The sequence below is a fragment of the Mirounga leonina genome, unplaced genomic scaffold (assembly GCF_011800145.1).
Source record: "Mirounga leonina isolate KUSES-001 unplaced genomic scaffold, KU_Mleo_1.0 Mir_54, whole genome shotgun sequence".
Classification (NCBI taxonomy): Eukaryota; Metazoa; Chordata; class Mammalia; order Carnivora; family Phocidae; genus Mirounga; species Mirounga leonina.
In genome coordinates, this window is record NW_023270812.1 from 4,898,247 (window position 1) to 4,913,080 (window position 14,834).

Consider the following 14,834-nt stretch of genomic DNA (forward strand, 5'->3'; position numbering starts at 1 on the left):
ATCTGAAATGCTAGTGTAAGCTCTGTTTTGGGAGACAAGGTTTATTGACACCAACGTCCTCCCGTGTAGGATTCTGCTAACAACCGACTTGGTCATGTTGATTGATTCGAAGTGCTTTTCTCTTCTGGCTTGAGGGCAATAGTCAATGCTCGTCTCATAACTGTCCCTCTGGCATTTGCGCCTGACCTTTGTATTTGGGGAAACTGGGGATGATGAAAGTGACAAATTATTTGTCTCTGATGGGCCCCAGACTGAAGGATTCCACTCTGTCACATAGTCCGAGGCCGGCCTAGACACGTTCACTCTAGAATTGGCTGGCTCCCGACCAGGTGCTTGACCTAGGGCGGGGCTGGATCACTCCAGAACCTGCTTTGGTCTGAGTGTAAGGATCGTCCGTTCTCCCTCCAGTGGCTCCCCCTGAGTCCCCAGCACCCACCAGCCTTGTTGCCTCCCCACCTGCCCATCTTCCACATTGCTCTGCTGCCTGGGATCGTTCTGAGCATTTGTTTAATTGGCTCTTTGTCAGGCCCCGGCATGGCCTGTTTCCAGGTGTTCTGCCGCAGACACCTGAACTCAGTCTCTGACCCCTGTCACGAAATGGGACCTTCCTGTGTCATCAGCCATGGCCATGAAGAGAATTCCTCAGGGTCCTTGAATCAAGTCTGTTCACTTGTGTGCTTGTGATATTTTTTACGATTCAGTATGGCAAGTATGCAGATGTGGACTAGCTCCAGGGTCGTGAAGTTCGCACCGTAGAGTCCACTGTGGGGACCGTCTGTGCTGGGAGCACTCAGGCGCTGAGGACTATGTGCTAGACGTCAGCTCACTGTGTGACTGGCTGTCTAACTTGAGTGGCTCTGTAATGCTTTCTGAGAAAGGTGCCGTTGGACGCACAGTGCCGGCGATGTGTGGCCCCATTGGGGCAACAATATCTTGTAGCCTAGAGCTGCCTGGAGCCATGAGCAGTGACCCCAGAGTCCAGCTAGAGTCCGAGGGAAGCGTGTGTGTTGCTTTGAGAGACGTAAGGAGGCTCCGGAAGCATCTCTGCCGTCTCAGCGCGAAGTCAGCCCAGGGCAGCCTCAGCCAGGCCTGCAGAGAACAGCAGTGTGTGCGCACATTCTCACTGCACATTGCTTCCTGTCCCTGTTCGCGACTCTGGTCTTCAGACGAGGCCACCACAAGCCATTGTAGCTTACGAGTAACTCCTGTGGAAGGCTCTCCCTGTGTCTTCCGCGTTAGAATCTGTGCTGGTGTTTCTGTTCAAAGCTGTCTGTACTGATACGAAAATGTCTTTGCCTTGTATTCACATTTGTGAACAAGGCTGAAAATCTTTCTATGATTGTGCTTCGTAAGTCAGGTTTTATCAACCTTGACATTATTTGGTTTGTGACTCACACTCCTGGGAATTGGGGCTGCCGTGTAGCTGAAAATGCTGTCCGCGTGTTCCTGAGCCCGACGAGCGCTTGTTTGTTGTTAGGTGCCAACATCTTCCTCACCTCCTCCGGACTCATCAAGCTGGGCGATTTCGGATGCTCAGTAAAGCTTAAGAACAACGCGCAGACCATGCCGGGCGAAGTGAATAGCACGCTGGGGACAGCAGGTGGGGACTGGCTTGATTTGTCTTTGCCGAGGTGACTCACTGCAGCGCGCTTGCTGACTGGGCTTCCCGGCTCCTCTGTTGTCAGCACGGACCAGGGAGGAGGGAGGAGGGCTTTCGAGTACATGCTTCCATCTGCCAGCACGTCTCAGACGCACAAATTCGCCTCTGCCCCTGAAGTGGACGAGGGAGGAAAGGCCTCTCTTTCTTCCCAGAAAACCTATCTTTGTTGTTCACGTGGGGCTTATTAAAACTATTCTAGTCAAAACACAGCAGTATGTTAAATACAGCAGTATGGGTTGTTTTTTTTTTTAAGAACATAACGCTTTTATTGTCCAACACCTGTGACAATTCATGCCTCTCTAAAGGAGGCAGGAAGTTTGGAGCATTATTGGCCCTTTTAAAGGAAAAGGAGTGGGTAGGCACACCCAGAAGTCAATGAATATCTTAGCACACGGGAATGTGCTACCCGCGCAGCCAAGCCCACGCCTGGCAGGCTCCCCACCAGTCTGCTTTATTGTGCCTTTAAAAAGGGACTTGTCTATGTGGTGATTATTTGTTTTGATTGTTCAGTGTCATGGAATTTTACATCTTTTTTTGCACATTAAATTTCATATTTTACTGTGAATACAGTTTATCTGAAGATTTGCCATTCAAAAATTGTCCTTTAGGTAATAATTCAGCCCCTAAAATGTCCATTCAGAAAATTTATTTGAAATGTCTGTTAGTTTCAATGTTTCCTATTACGTAACTTGGAGAACGTCCTCTCTGCCCCCCGCCGCCCCAACAAATTAGTTGTTTCATTTACGTGGAGTACTACACAATATTAATTTCTTGCTTGGCTCTATTACTGTGGGGTGCTGTGTTTATAACCCATTTCTATCACCGTATCTGTGACTTTTAAAGCATACATGGCTCCTGAGGTCATCACTCGCGCAAAAGGAGAAGGCCATGGGCGTGCCGCGGACATCTGGAGTCTGGGGTGTGTCGTCATAGAGATGGTGACAGGCAAGGTAAGCAGAGCCCACACCTGGAGGAGAAACTCCCGGAGGGCACTTCACAGGAACAGAGCTGTAATTATGGTTTTATTAGCTATTATAAATACCATGGACACATTTTCTGCTAACTAGAGAACGTGACTAAATATAAAAGATGCGACCTATCAAAAGATACAGTAATGTGAAGACAAGTGACAAACTAGGAACCGAATACTTGTAAGATTTATGACTTAGAGAACTCTTAGGTGAGTGAATAAAAAATGTAGGAAGCTCAAGTGAAAACATGGAGAAGCAAGGCGCTACAGAAAGACGGGAAACTAGAAACTTCTGTCCACTCAAACACTAGCACGCGACTGCAATGTGACTCATGATTGCCAGCCTTGGAGGCAACAAGGTGTCCTTCCGTAGGTGAACGGATGAGCAAACTGCTAATCCAGACAGCGGGGTATTCTGCAGCAGTGACAAGAAATGAGCCGTCCAGCCCAGAGGACGACGCGGAGGAACTGTAATAGCATACTGCCGACGAGAAAGAAGCTAATCTGGAAGCGCCACGTGCATGCAGTGTGATTCCAACCACATGGCGTTCGGGCGAGGCAGAAGGAGGCAGGAGGAGGGTCAGCCGTTGGCAGCGGCTCCAGGAGAGGGAGGGAAGGATGGCTAGATAGAGCACAAGAATGTTCTGTATGATTGCCTATCTGAAAATTCCAAAAGTGTATCTTTTGATGAAAATACTGCTAATGAACAGCTATACAGATGTATAAAGGGACTGTTGTATGTGTGTATGGTGGTATCACTTATAAAGCAGAAAATGTAAGAAACCTCTCAAGTGTTATTAGTAATATATGTATTATACCTTGTGTAAGGTATAAAATGTATTATACCTTGTGACTGCTGAACGAAATAGCATTTTATTCTTATGTTTTATGATGTGTAATATAACCAGAGCTTTGCGCTTTTAGGAGTTGATGTTCATTATTCAACAAGGTGGCGTAGTGATGTCCCTCTGAGAGAACTGTTGAGTTTTTTATGTTTTGTTGACATTTTAGTATCATTTTATATATTACATTTTTTATTTGCATGACGGTGGCTTCTAGATAACGCTGCACTAATAGAACATCCAGATGGGGTAGGCAGACTGTGCTGACCAGCTGGTTTTGTAAATAAGGTTTTACTGGCATTCAGTCACACCCATCCATTTATGTATCTTCTGTGGCTGCAGTCAGGCCCACAGGAGGGGAATTGAGGTGCTGTGGCAGAGATTATGTGGCCCGCAAGCCTAAAATACTAATTGGCCCTGTGAGTAAAAGCTTGCTGGTCTCTGGGTATTTATTAACATTGAGATGCCTGAAAAGATTGGGTAGTTTCATTTTTTTATGGCCATTAAACCTGCTTTCCCCCCCCCTTTTTTTTTAGAGACCTTGGCATGAATATGAACACAACTTTCAGATTATGTATAAAGTGGGAATGGGGCACAAGCCACCGATCCCTGAAAGATTAAGCCCGGAAGGAAAGGACTTCCTTTCTCACTGCCTTGAAAGTGAGCCCAGGATGAGGTGGACGGCCAGCCAGCTCCTCGACCATTCCTTCGTCAAGGTTGGGCAGATAGCTGTGTAGTCTTTTTAATGTTTGAGTGTTTGAGTTCTGTTTGTATCTGGCACTGAAGGAAATTTGGAAACTTAGATATAAAATATCTGTATCTATATCTGAAATGGAAAGGAGCTAAATGTATTATGCCAGGGAATTTTGTATCTTTTTTTTTTTTCCAGTAAATGTTCATTGAGGTTCTCTGCTTGATCCATCCTGGTGTGCTTATGGTACACTTGGGACTGTTACATGGAATTTTAAATGGGACTGGGTGGAAGACATAGTTTCTACTCCTGAGAGTGTAGGGCTCAGTAGTGACGGAGCATTGTGTTCCGAGCTGGGATGAGGGCATGTACGCCATGCTGTCGGGTCACTGCGAAGAGCGATTTCATCCAGCCAGGCGATCTCAGCCGTTGTTGCTTTCTCTGGAATGAGATGCCTGAGCTGTTTGGGAGGGTGTGGGTAGGCCGGGCAGGGAGGTGTGGGTACGGCAGGCTAACGAGGGTGAGACGGTTGAGGAACTGTGTGTAGATGGATCACAGGATGTGGAAAATGGTCAAAGGTAAGGCTGCAAAAGTGAACAGGAGCCCCATGAAGGAGTTTCAGTTTTATGATAAGCATGACACGATTAAATGATGTTTTAGAATGATCCTTCTGGAGGCATAGTGGTTAGGAAGTTGCTGCTACAGCTAGTGGGCTGGGCATGGGAGGTTAGGGGCGAGTTATAAGTGATATTTAGGGGGTTAAAATGGCCATGACTGAATAGCTGATGGGATGAGAAAGGCGAGTAAGGGGAGGGGTCTAGCACTGCTTCCAGGCCCTGGCTTGGGTCCCCAGGTTAGAGACCCCGTCGGCCAGGAGGGGTGCAGAGGCAGCTGGCTGACGGTCGGGGCAGGGAGGTCATGGTTTCCTCTTCGGTATGTTATGGTTGAGGCGTGCTTGGAACGTCTGCTTCGGGATTTCAGACGGGCATGTAGGTAACGAGGGCTCACACCTGGGATTGAACAGGGCACGGATGCAGATCCAGAAGACAGCACATTGTTGGGAGAGTACTCCGAGGAGAAATGTGGTGAGAAGGGAACCCTGGGAAAGCTTCGCTGAAAGGGCCCTGCAGGGGAGCCCCTGACGGGGGGAGGGAAGGTGAGGAGAGCGGGGTGAGTGGAATTAAGGAACCAGTGGCTGGATTTGCTATGTAGATACCAGGGATTTGTAATTAAAAACACAGTCGTTTCTTTGTTGAGACAGTTTGTGTCAACTCGATACTGTACAGATGCGTTCTGCAAGGTGCCCTCAGTGGCCAGTTGGCCAACGTCACCGGCTGCACGAGCTGAGCCTGCCGTCGGGCCGGCTCCGAGCCGGGGTCCTCGAGGCGGCGGTGACTTAACCTGTAAGTCGTGTGCCTGCCGCCCATGGGCTTCAGCTCTCTCCTGCCTCTCTCGCAGGTCTGCACGGATGAAGAATGAAGCTCGTCGGTCCGCGGCCTGGTAGTGTGTGTGCTCGGAGAGTTCTCGTAATCACTACTGTATGTAATATTTACATAAAGACTGTGCTGAGAAGCAGTATAAGCCTTTTTAAGCTTCCAAGACTGAAGGCTGCACAGGTGACAGGCGTCACTTCTCCTGCTGCTCCTGTTTGTTTGACGTGGCCCGGGGCCCTTCCGAGTGACGGGTCCACGAGGTAAAGACGCTGCATGTTAAGTGCCATTACTACTGTCCACGGACCGTCGCTCTGTCACCTGCTTCTCGTGGGACTGAGAACCGTGACATCAGCGTAGTATTTTGACCTTCCTGGGTTCAAAAGCAGTTGTAGTGTTATCAGGTGTCCTGGGCCTTGTTGTGAAACTCTTGTTTGTCGAGTGCACTGACTGTGAAACCTTACCTTTTTGTTGTTGTTGGCGGCAAGCCACAGGTTTGTTATGCAAAGGCTGATTAATGAAATTTAAGAAAAAGGTTCTTTTTTCAATAAATGGTTTATTTTAGGAAAGCCCAGTTATATTGTCTTCTACTGGCTGTCAGCTTCAGAGCCAACACATTATCTGAGACCGAGGTCCGCCACTCCGTTCACGGGTTCCTGTACAGAAGGGGGCGCAACCAGATGCGCTAGAGGTGAGCCCTGGGTTGGGGGCCCCGCAGGATGGAGGATCTCCTTGCTGAGAAGCCCGAGGGGCTAACGGAAGGGCCACCGCAGATGCCGGAGGCCCCTTTAGAGTCTCTTACGGTCCGCTGGCAGAGGAGGCTGGGGGACAGTAGAGACACTACGTGCTGGAAGCCGTTGACCTTTAAACCAGGACGCGCCAGTGCGAGGTCAGTGTTAAGTGCGGCTGAATGACGTCTTGACAAGGAAGCATCTTTTTCAGCATGTCAGCGTTTCAGCAGTTTTCTAAAATAGCCCAAGGTATATGTCATTGATGGTGTTCTTTAGCTTCTTTTCGCTATTAAATTTTTAAAAGATTGACCTTAGAGCTTCCTGAACTCTTTTGAGAAGCTTACAGACTCCCTCCTGACCCCTAGCAGCTGCCTCGGGGTGAGGCATCTCTCAGGCACGACGCACTCACCTTCCCTCCAGGGCACTGGATCCTCTCCAAGAAGTTAAGGGATGTGTAGACACTGAGAATTTTGTTAAGCTCTCAGTCCTTTCAAACAGCTTTTCGGGGTGCGATTCACACAGTCTCGGACGTGTCCGTTCAGTGATCGTCCGTGTACTTGTGCGGCTGTCCTTCCCGGTCCGCCTGAGGACATCCTGCTGGAAGGAAGGCCCGTGTCCATCTGCAGTCGGTCCCCACCCCTGCCCCTGGCCTTGGGCGACCCCTGACCACCTCTGTCTCTCTAGATTCGCCTACTCTGCACATTTCACTTAAGTAGAACTTCACCGTCTGTGGTCTTTGCTATCTGGCATCTTTCACTTGGCACGGTATTTCTGAGGTCTGTCCACGTTGTAGCACACATTGGGACTTTATTCCTTTGTACATATGTGTTCCTTGCTACGTACTTTATTCCTTTGTACTGCTGAATGCTCCAGTGTGCAGAGATGCCACACATTTTATTTCTTCATCTCCTGGTTCCATTTTTTGTTTATGATGCATCATGCTGCTCTGAACATTCATAAGCAAGTCTTTGTGTGGCCAGGTGTTTTCGTCTCTCTTGGGAGTGGGACTTCTGGGTCATGTGGCAAATCCATGTTCAATATTTTAAGAACCTGCCAAATGGTTTCCAGTGGCTGCACTGTCCTGCATTCCCAGCAGCGCCATGTGAGGGTTCTCGCCTGTCCACAATCTCCCCTGGGGCTTGTCCCTGTCTTTCTGATGATGGCCACTCTACGTGAGATGGTAGCTCACTGTGGTTTTGATCTGCATTTCGCTCATGGTGGTGAACATTGTTTCTTGTGTGTGTTGGCCATTTATTTCTCTTTGGTGAGATGTCTGTTCAAGTCTGTTGCCCATCTTTTAATTGGGTTGTTTGTCTTCTTATTGAATTATAAGAGATTTTTATATGTTTTGGATACAAGTCCTTTACCAGGGATATGATCTAGTTTTTTTCTCTCGGTCTGTGTCTTGTCTTTTTTCACTTTCTTAAGGGTGTCTTTTGAGGCACAAAAGTTTTTAATTTTGAAGTCTTGCTTATTAACTTGTTCTTTATGGCATATGCTCTTTAGATCGTATCTAAGAAAACATTACCTGACCCAAGGTCACGAGGATTCACATTTACGTTTTCTTCTAAGAGTTTTATAGTTTCAGCTCTTACATTTAGATTCATCTATTCATCTATTTTTAGTTAATTTTTGTGTATGAGATCGATAGGGTTCACTGTGCACTTGAAGGAATTCATTCCCTAACTACAGCTGTGGACAGGACAAAAAAGTGTGAGTCTCTGCTCCACCCCCCACTGTCCCTGTTGTCCGCAGGCAGCTCAGGGAGCCTTGGCCTTTTTGCCTCAGATGCGCTTAGCTAGCTCATTGTAGACCTGGCCTATCCTGGCAGGGTGTGGGGTTCTGTAGTTTTGTGATGTTATTTTGTATAAACTTTAAAAGTCCGAGCCACCCTGTAGTAGTTCATCAACTTTGTCAATATTCTCCACTGCTTTCCTTCCTCATATTTGCAAACATACAGATGGAATGGCATCCTGAAACTCCATTGGTGACTTCTGCGAATTCCCTGAAACCTCTGGGAACCATCTGGCTAAAGACTACAAACTTTAAGAAAGAGTGCAATTTGTGTCATTTAATTCATTTTTCAAATTCAAGGGGATTATTATTTAGCAATCCTAACTTTGTACTGATTCTTCCCTTAAAATTCAACAGAACAGAAATGCCAGAAATTTCAAAAATATCTAGTTCCTTCAACATGTAAATCAAGACTGTGCTTTTGTTTGAAAAAAAAAGTGATAAAGGTAAAAATCTTGAGTCTTACCCAGTGGAACGCTTTACTCACACAGCCCTAGGAAACTTTTCTAGATACTGAAAAGATCTAAAGGTGCTTAATAAGTGCTTTTCAAACAATTCAGAACCTTAATATTAAAACAGGACAAGGCTGCAGGGGCTGAAGACTGACTCGGTTGGAACTGCTTATCCTTTCCTGGAGAAAAGCTTTGCTTTTTTTACTGCTAACTCTGAAACTTCAACATACTGACTGTGTATAACATTCTGGATTTTATTTTGGCCTAATTGCACTTAAGAAAGGTTCTTATTTTTACTTTAGGAAAGGGCATCAAGAGAAGACAGGGCCATTTCAGTTACTGAAGCGCCTAAGTCGGTGCTCCGTTCACTTCGTCGGCCTCCCCTGAGCGCCTGGGGACTCGGTACCCGGAGGGGCCCGGAGCCCAGCCCTGCCCCGCCGAGGTGCCGCTCTGAGAAGGAGACCTACGCTAACTATTTAGAAGCTTCTCATACTCTGTTTCGGACACATTACCTGTCCGTGACAAAGGCTGCGAAGGGGGACAGAATGTCATGGGTCAAGAGAAGCAGGAATATGTGCTCGGTCCTCTACTGTCCCCTCAAGTCTGCAGGACCGTTGTGTTAGGACAGACAGCCTTGAAACATCTGAAGTGGTTGGTTTTCGTTCACATTTGTGGAAACTCTGGAAATACTCAAACCCCAAGGCAGGGTGGCAGGAGTGCGTTAGAGATTGGGATACTCGTTCATTCCTGGTTGATGGGTCAGGCGCTGTGCTGCTTGGGGCGCTCGGTGCTGCCCGAGCCTTCCCCTGGGCTCCTTTCGGAGGGTGGAGGGGCTGGCCCTGAAAAGGGACTTGCCCTCTTGTCTAGCATGTTGATCAAGGAAGTAAGTTGAGCCTCATTCATCCTGTCAAAAAAAAGTTAAAAAAAAAAATTGTTTTAAAATGTTTTTTTGATTAAATCTCTGAAGATGCTTTTAGGAAATGCAGCCAGTCGTGTACGTGCACAGCTGCCGTGTCTTTCTGTGGGTGGGGAAGAACCCAACACGAGGGGCTTCGGCGGCCGGCCTGGCAGCCCTGAGTGATTGCTTGGCAAAGGCAGCAGACGACCTTGAGTCTTGACCCTGGGGGGGGCGGGGGCTGCTGCACAGGCCAGTGTGTTGACCCGAAGTCATTTGTCTTAAGAGCCTTCCCATTTGGGGCGCCTGGGTGGCTCAGTCGTTAAGCGACTGCCTTCGGCTCGGGTCGTGATCCCAGGGTCCTGGGATCGAGCCCCACATCGGGCTCCCTGCTCCACGGGAAGCCTGCTTCTCCCTCTCCCACTCCCCCTGCTTGTGTTCCCTCTCTCACTCTGTCTCTCTCTGTCAAATAAATAAATAAAATCTTAAAAAAAAAAAAAAAGAGCCTTCCCATTTCACAAATGCAGCAGCTACAGCCTGTCTCCTAGGGGGCCGAGAGGAAGGACACCCTTGTGGCACGGCGCTGAGCCCACAGGGAGAGCCAGCTTTTGCCCCCAAACCTGGAAGTCCTTTCCCAGCCGAGGCAGTCCCCGTGTCTCATTCCAACAGGAGACTTTAGAACCGTTTTTGTTTGGAGGAAGAGCATTTATGAGAACAAGAGGCAGCTGTATGAGCAGCCCGCCGGCCAGAGCCTCATCCTTGCCGCCCCTCATTCTCCGCAAGCAGAGCGTGAGCACCGTTTCGGTTAAGGCTGTAAGACACACTTGTGAAAGGAGGGGAACACTGGCCACCCAACGGGACGGCCTGCGGGACCCGAGGCCCCGGAACCCGGGACTCACCCTGCCAGTGTCCCGGGCCGCCCGGTCCCTGTGGTCTTTTCAACACAGGCAGCAGCTCACACGGCACTGACATTCCTCCTGTGGTCGCTCCGGAAACTGGCGGGCCCCGGGTATTTGTTCTTCTCACTTGAGCCCAGCAAATACGTGGATGGTCTGAGCAGTGCTTTGGGGCAAGCTGGGTGAAACCTCGTGTTGAGCAGGGAACAGGTACCCTGCAGAATTTTCCCTTTTGTCCATATTTATGAGTAAGTCCTAAAGCCTCAGCAAAGCCGAATCTGTCTTGCATGGGGGCGAGCCGGACCACTGTTCGGCTCCATCAGGAGAGAACCCAGAAGCTGCCAGGGCCCCTTTTGGTGACTGTCACGTCATCCCTTCCTACATCACCCTTCCTGGCTGATTGTCGTTGGATTTTACATCTAAATCACTGTCGTTCAGATCCACTTACAGGCATATTAGGAAAAGATTAATGTGTGTAATTTTTAAACACCAGTAGCTACTTGTACAAGGTTTTGCATGCATTTATTTAGAGAATACAGCAGTCAAGAGATAACTCCGGGGGCGCCTGGGTGGCTCAGTCGTTAAGCGTCTGCCCTCGGCTCAGGTCATGATCCCGGGCTCCTGGGATCGAGCCCCGCATTGAGCTCCCTGCTCGGCGGGGAGCCTGCTTCTCCCTCTCCCACTCCCCCTGCTTGTGTTCCCGCTCTCGCTGTGTCTCTCTCTGTCAAATAAATAAATAAAATCTTTTTTTTTTTTAAAAAAAAGATAACTCCAGTACTACTATGTGATCACAGGAGAAAGGTTGTGTTCTCTCGAAAAAAAAAAGGAAACAAGGTGAGAGACTAACTCACAGAGTGTGTTAGTTCGTCCTCCACGGTAACTCCTGTCCACTCAGCAGTCACCGAATCGGTCCACTTGCCCAGCTGCAAGCTGCGTTTTGGATGGCTGGTGTTTTTAGTAAAGAAAGTCACTCTGGGGGCTTGGTTTCCTACAAGTGCATCAGACTCCCTGCCTCAAAGCTTTAGGGAAGTCTGGAAAGTGGCCATCGCTCTCCAGAGTGCAGGAAGATGATTTTTCTCTTCTACGTCGGATCTCGGAGCTGGCTCTGAGCAGGGCTGACCCAAGCTACCATGAGATGAAAGTGTTAGGACACGAAGCTCTTTGCCCATGACGCACCTCCAGGGACTAACACTCACTACAGGTGGCTTAACCTCCATGGGGCTTTAATTCTGTAAGAAATCTATATCCTGGGAGGGTTAGGGGGTCCAGCGCGGGTCTCTCCAGGGCACTGTGCTCATCTCTGCCATTACGGGAACAGGGGCAGAAGGGAGGCCAGCTGCCCACACCTCCTAACAAATTGCTTCTTCGTGGGAGGGCCAGACAGCTGAAAAGATGGCAGGATGTGTCCCCAGACTACCACATTCTCTTGCGACCTAGGCAGTTGTGAGGAGCGCTGATGAGTTCTTTTCCCAGGGGAGTATTTTGCCTGCCTTCCTCCGACCTGGACCCACAGCGCTGGTGAGCAGCCTGCCTTTGCTCGCGTGTTAGGTTCTAGGGCCAAGGCTGGGTATATGTTATTAGTGCTCGATCACTATATTCATGGGGGGAGTGACATATTTTTGGACACCTCAGGGTTGTTCCTGAGCATTTTGCGAAGTCGCAGCAGGGAGGCAGCTTTCTACTCTCTCATCCCTTCTGTGTTTAGTGCTTCAGGATTCGTAAAGCGTCTTCACATACACGGCCTCATTTTACCCTTGAAACAACCCAGGAGGCAGGTATGATCGCCCTCATTTTACAAATGGGGAAACTGGGACTCGAGGTAAGATGGCTCACCCAAGGGCTTAGACCACGAGTGAGCTGCAGAGTGCCGGGGCGGTGGGGGAGTGGGGGGGGGGCCACGCAGCTGCGGCCAGGACCGACCCCCCTGACTGCCTTGCTCGGCTCTGCTGTGGAGCGAGGAGTCCCTGGCGCAGAGCAGTCCCCACATCCAGGTGCAGGCGGACATACGGGAATGTGGGTACAGACGCCTGAGCTGCGCCCAGGGCCTGCAGTGGTCATCCCCGTGCTCCTGCCCACGAATCTCCGTCCTTTTGCTCTGGGGGAGACTGTGTTTGAAACCCACCTGTGGCCTGACGCAGGGTGCGCAGATGCGTGGGCTCATCACCCCTGCTCTCAGGGATGCTTGCAAATGTCAGCTCAGGCTCTGGCCTCACCGAAACTCCCTTCCCACAGCTAAGCCAGAATCTGTTTCTCTGTTCGCTCCTGCAGTTCTTGTCAATGATACGTTATTATCCCTTCAGCAGAGAGAGCTGCTCTCGGGTGTTCTCCGAACTCCCTGGCTTGCCTAGTTCCATTGTGCTTGGGAAACCCTTGGTGAGTAAATGAGCAAACCCTCTAAAAACGTGACTCTGAATAGTTTATGCCCAACTTTTGGATGGAAGTTTGTCCCTTCTTCTGTGAGCATAGCGACGAAGAACTCTGTCCCAGCAGCGTGTAGCTGTGCACAGGGAGAAAGCCTTCTGCTTACCTCGTGTGCCCCTAAATCCCCACCAGTGTGAACGCCATCAGTGCCTTGGCCTGAGAGGACAGCGTGTCCCGTAGCTAAGTGTTTTCCGCCAGAGATATTACTGCTTGTCTTTCATGTTGTGCATGTGGCCCCTTTGGACTGGCACAGTTTGCAGAGGTCCAGCATGTGGTCCTTACTCCAAAGAAGGCCTCGCGTGTCAAGGAGCAGCCCTCTTTCGTGGTGTGAGAGTCTGGGCTCCCGGAAGAAGAGTGGATGCCCAGGGGGTCCTCATACGCCGGTGTTTACTCCGGTCTGACCCTGCTCAGAGGAATACCTTGGCTCCTGCACGAGCCTGTATTGGTTTGGGGGACCCAGGTTCTACCTGCTCCTGAGATGAGCAGTGCACTTAAAGTCATTTCTCAAATGGCTGCAAGATGCCTGCCCTTTATTTTTCCGTTCAGGTTCTTCAGGGAATTGCCCACCCCTTCAAGACGTGGGCCAGGGAGGCTCCATTGCCAGCAGATTGGGAAAACCAAAGCTGCCTTACAGGGCCTCTCACTACGTCCAACAGACGTGCTCAGCTCGTCCCCCAGCACCTGCCGTATCCCTTAACCGCCCCCCCCCCCCAGGTTCCTGCACCTGTGTCTGTGGCCGGGGGGCCCCATCCAGCACCCCGCCCCCCGTGTCCTGAGCCCACCCCGCTCCCTCCAGGCAGCGCTGCTGGGTCACTGCCTTCCAGAACCCCAGAACAACGGCAGAGGGCGGAACGGGAGGATGGAGCAGTCTGTGGAAACACATAGCACAGGGAGCCAAACAGTTTGTTTTTTTGGAGGCATAATTTAGTCATCTTACCTAAAGCGCCTTTCACTTTTTCGCAATCCAGTACAGAAAACTCAGCACCAAAGAATGAAGGGGAACCCCTCTGTTCCCCATCCCTGCCCTCCCCCTGTGCCTCAGATCCCCTCTGAATGATGACAAAATAAGGCTCACACTCAACCGCACATCATTCTGACTTATATGTATCCTTTCCCTTACACGCACACACACACACTCACTCAAAAAGAAAATCAAAACCCACTTAAGCATTATGGGGGGATAAAAGATTTAAGAACATCTTCCTCCCCATCTGGCATGGAGACCAAACTGCCTTCCCAGCAGGGGCTCACCCCGCTTCGTCCCTGGGTCCCACTAAGGATGGCTGGCAGCGTCCACCAGTCCCCAAGGGCCCCTCCGGGCGCTCATGTGTCTGGGGTCAGTCGCTCCGTTTCTGCTTGCTGTCGATGTTGCCGTAGGCAGAGCCCTTGTCGATTTCTGTCACACCAATCATCCATCGAACTCCCATAGAAGCTGCAGAAATGGGAAGCGCGGGGAGTTAGGAGCCCCCGGGGGACTCTGCCGGGGAGAATGCAGGGAGGCCGGCTGTCGGCAGACCTCAAGCAGCAGCTGAGATCTCGCCAGCTAACTTGGGGCCCAGGGCATAATCCCGCTGGAGTTCTCCTGGAGCATGGGCATCAGACTAAGTGACATTAAAACAAACAGCGAGGCTGTTCTGCTGGTGGGTTTTAATCCTTCAACCCTTCGAGGTTGCTAAGCCACACTCCACTGTACACGAGGCTTACAGAATTCCTCTGCTTGTTATACTGGCCCCCAAGGCAAAGAGGATGCTTTTGCAAATGCAGGGCAGGAACTTAATAAACACCCTTCAGCGAAGCTGGATAACCTACCAGGAACCTGGAGAGTGCAAGAGCCCAAATGTCTATGTAGTGTCCAGCTCTGCTCTTGGGGTAAGAGAGCTATGAACGGGGAAAAGCCCCTGGCTGCCAGCGGGATGGGCCCAAACAGAGACCAGGAGGGACCCTCGTGAGCCCGGCAGAGCCACCAGGAAGCTGGACAACAGGGCCGAGGTCACACGCTGCAGTCGAAGGTGCTGTCTCGGGCACGGCAGACTCGGTGAGCTCCTTCAGGGC

At 50.1% G+C, this 14,834-nt stretch overlaps 2 protein-coding genes across 6 annotated transcripts in view; one reads left to right on the plus strand and one right to left on the minus strand.

The window, feature by feature from the left end:
* Positions 1-6,167, plus strand: part of LOC118001818 (mitogen-activated protein kinase kinase kinase 4) — a 74,454-nt gene extending 68,287 nt beyond the window's left edge. The window contains exons 23-26 of the mRNA XM_034991955.1: positions 1,478-1,600; positions 2,504-2,610; positions 4,009-4,188; positions 5,622-6,167. Coding sequence (XP_034847846.1) covers positions 1,478-1,600; positions 2,504-2,610; positions 4,009-4,188; positions 5,622-5,642 — 431 coding nt within the window. The 3' untranslated portion in view covers positions 5,643-6,167. The remainder of the gene's footprint in view (positions 1-1,477; positions 1,601-2,503; positions 2,611-4,008; positions 4,189-5,621) is intronic.
* Positions 6,168-13,684: 7,517 nt separating this feature from the next.
* The window catches only part of LOC118001819 (1-acyl-sn-glycerol-3-phosphate acyltransferase delta), a 119,672-nt gene continuing 118,522 nt past the window's right edge, over positions 13,685-14,834 (minus strand). For all 5 annotated transcript variants that reach the window (XM_034991958.1, XM_034991957.1, XM_034991959.1 and 2 more), the window contains one exon: positions 13,685-14,214. In XM_034991958.1, the coding sequence (XP_034847849.1) occupies positions 14,120-14,214 (95 nt within the window). In that variant the 3' untranslated portion in view covers positions 13,685-14,119. The remainder of the gene's footprint in view (positions 14,215-14,834) is intronic.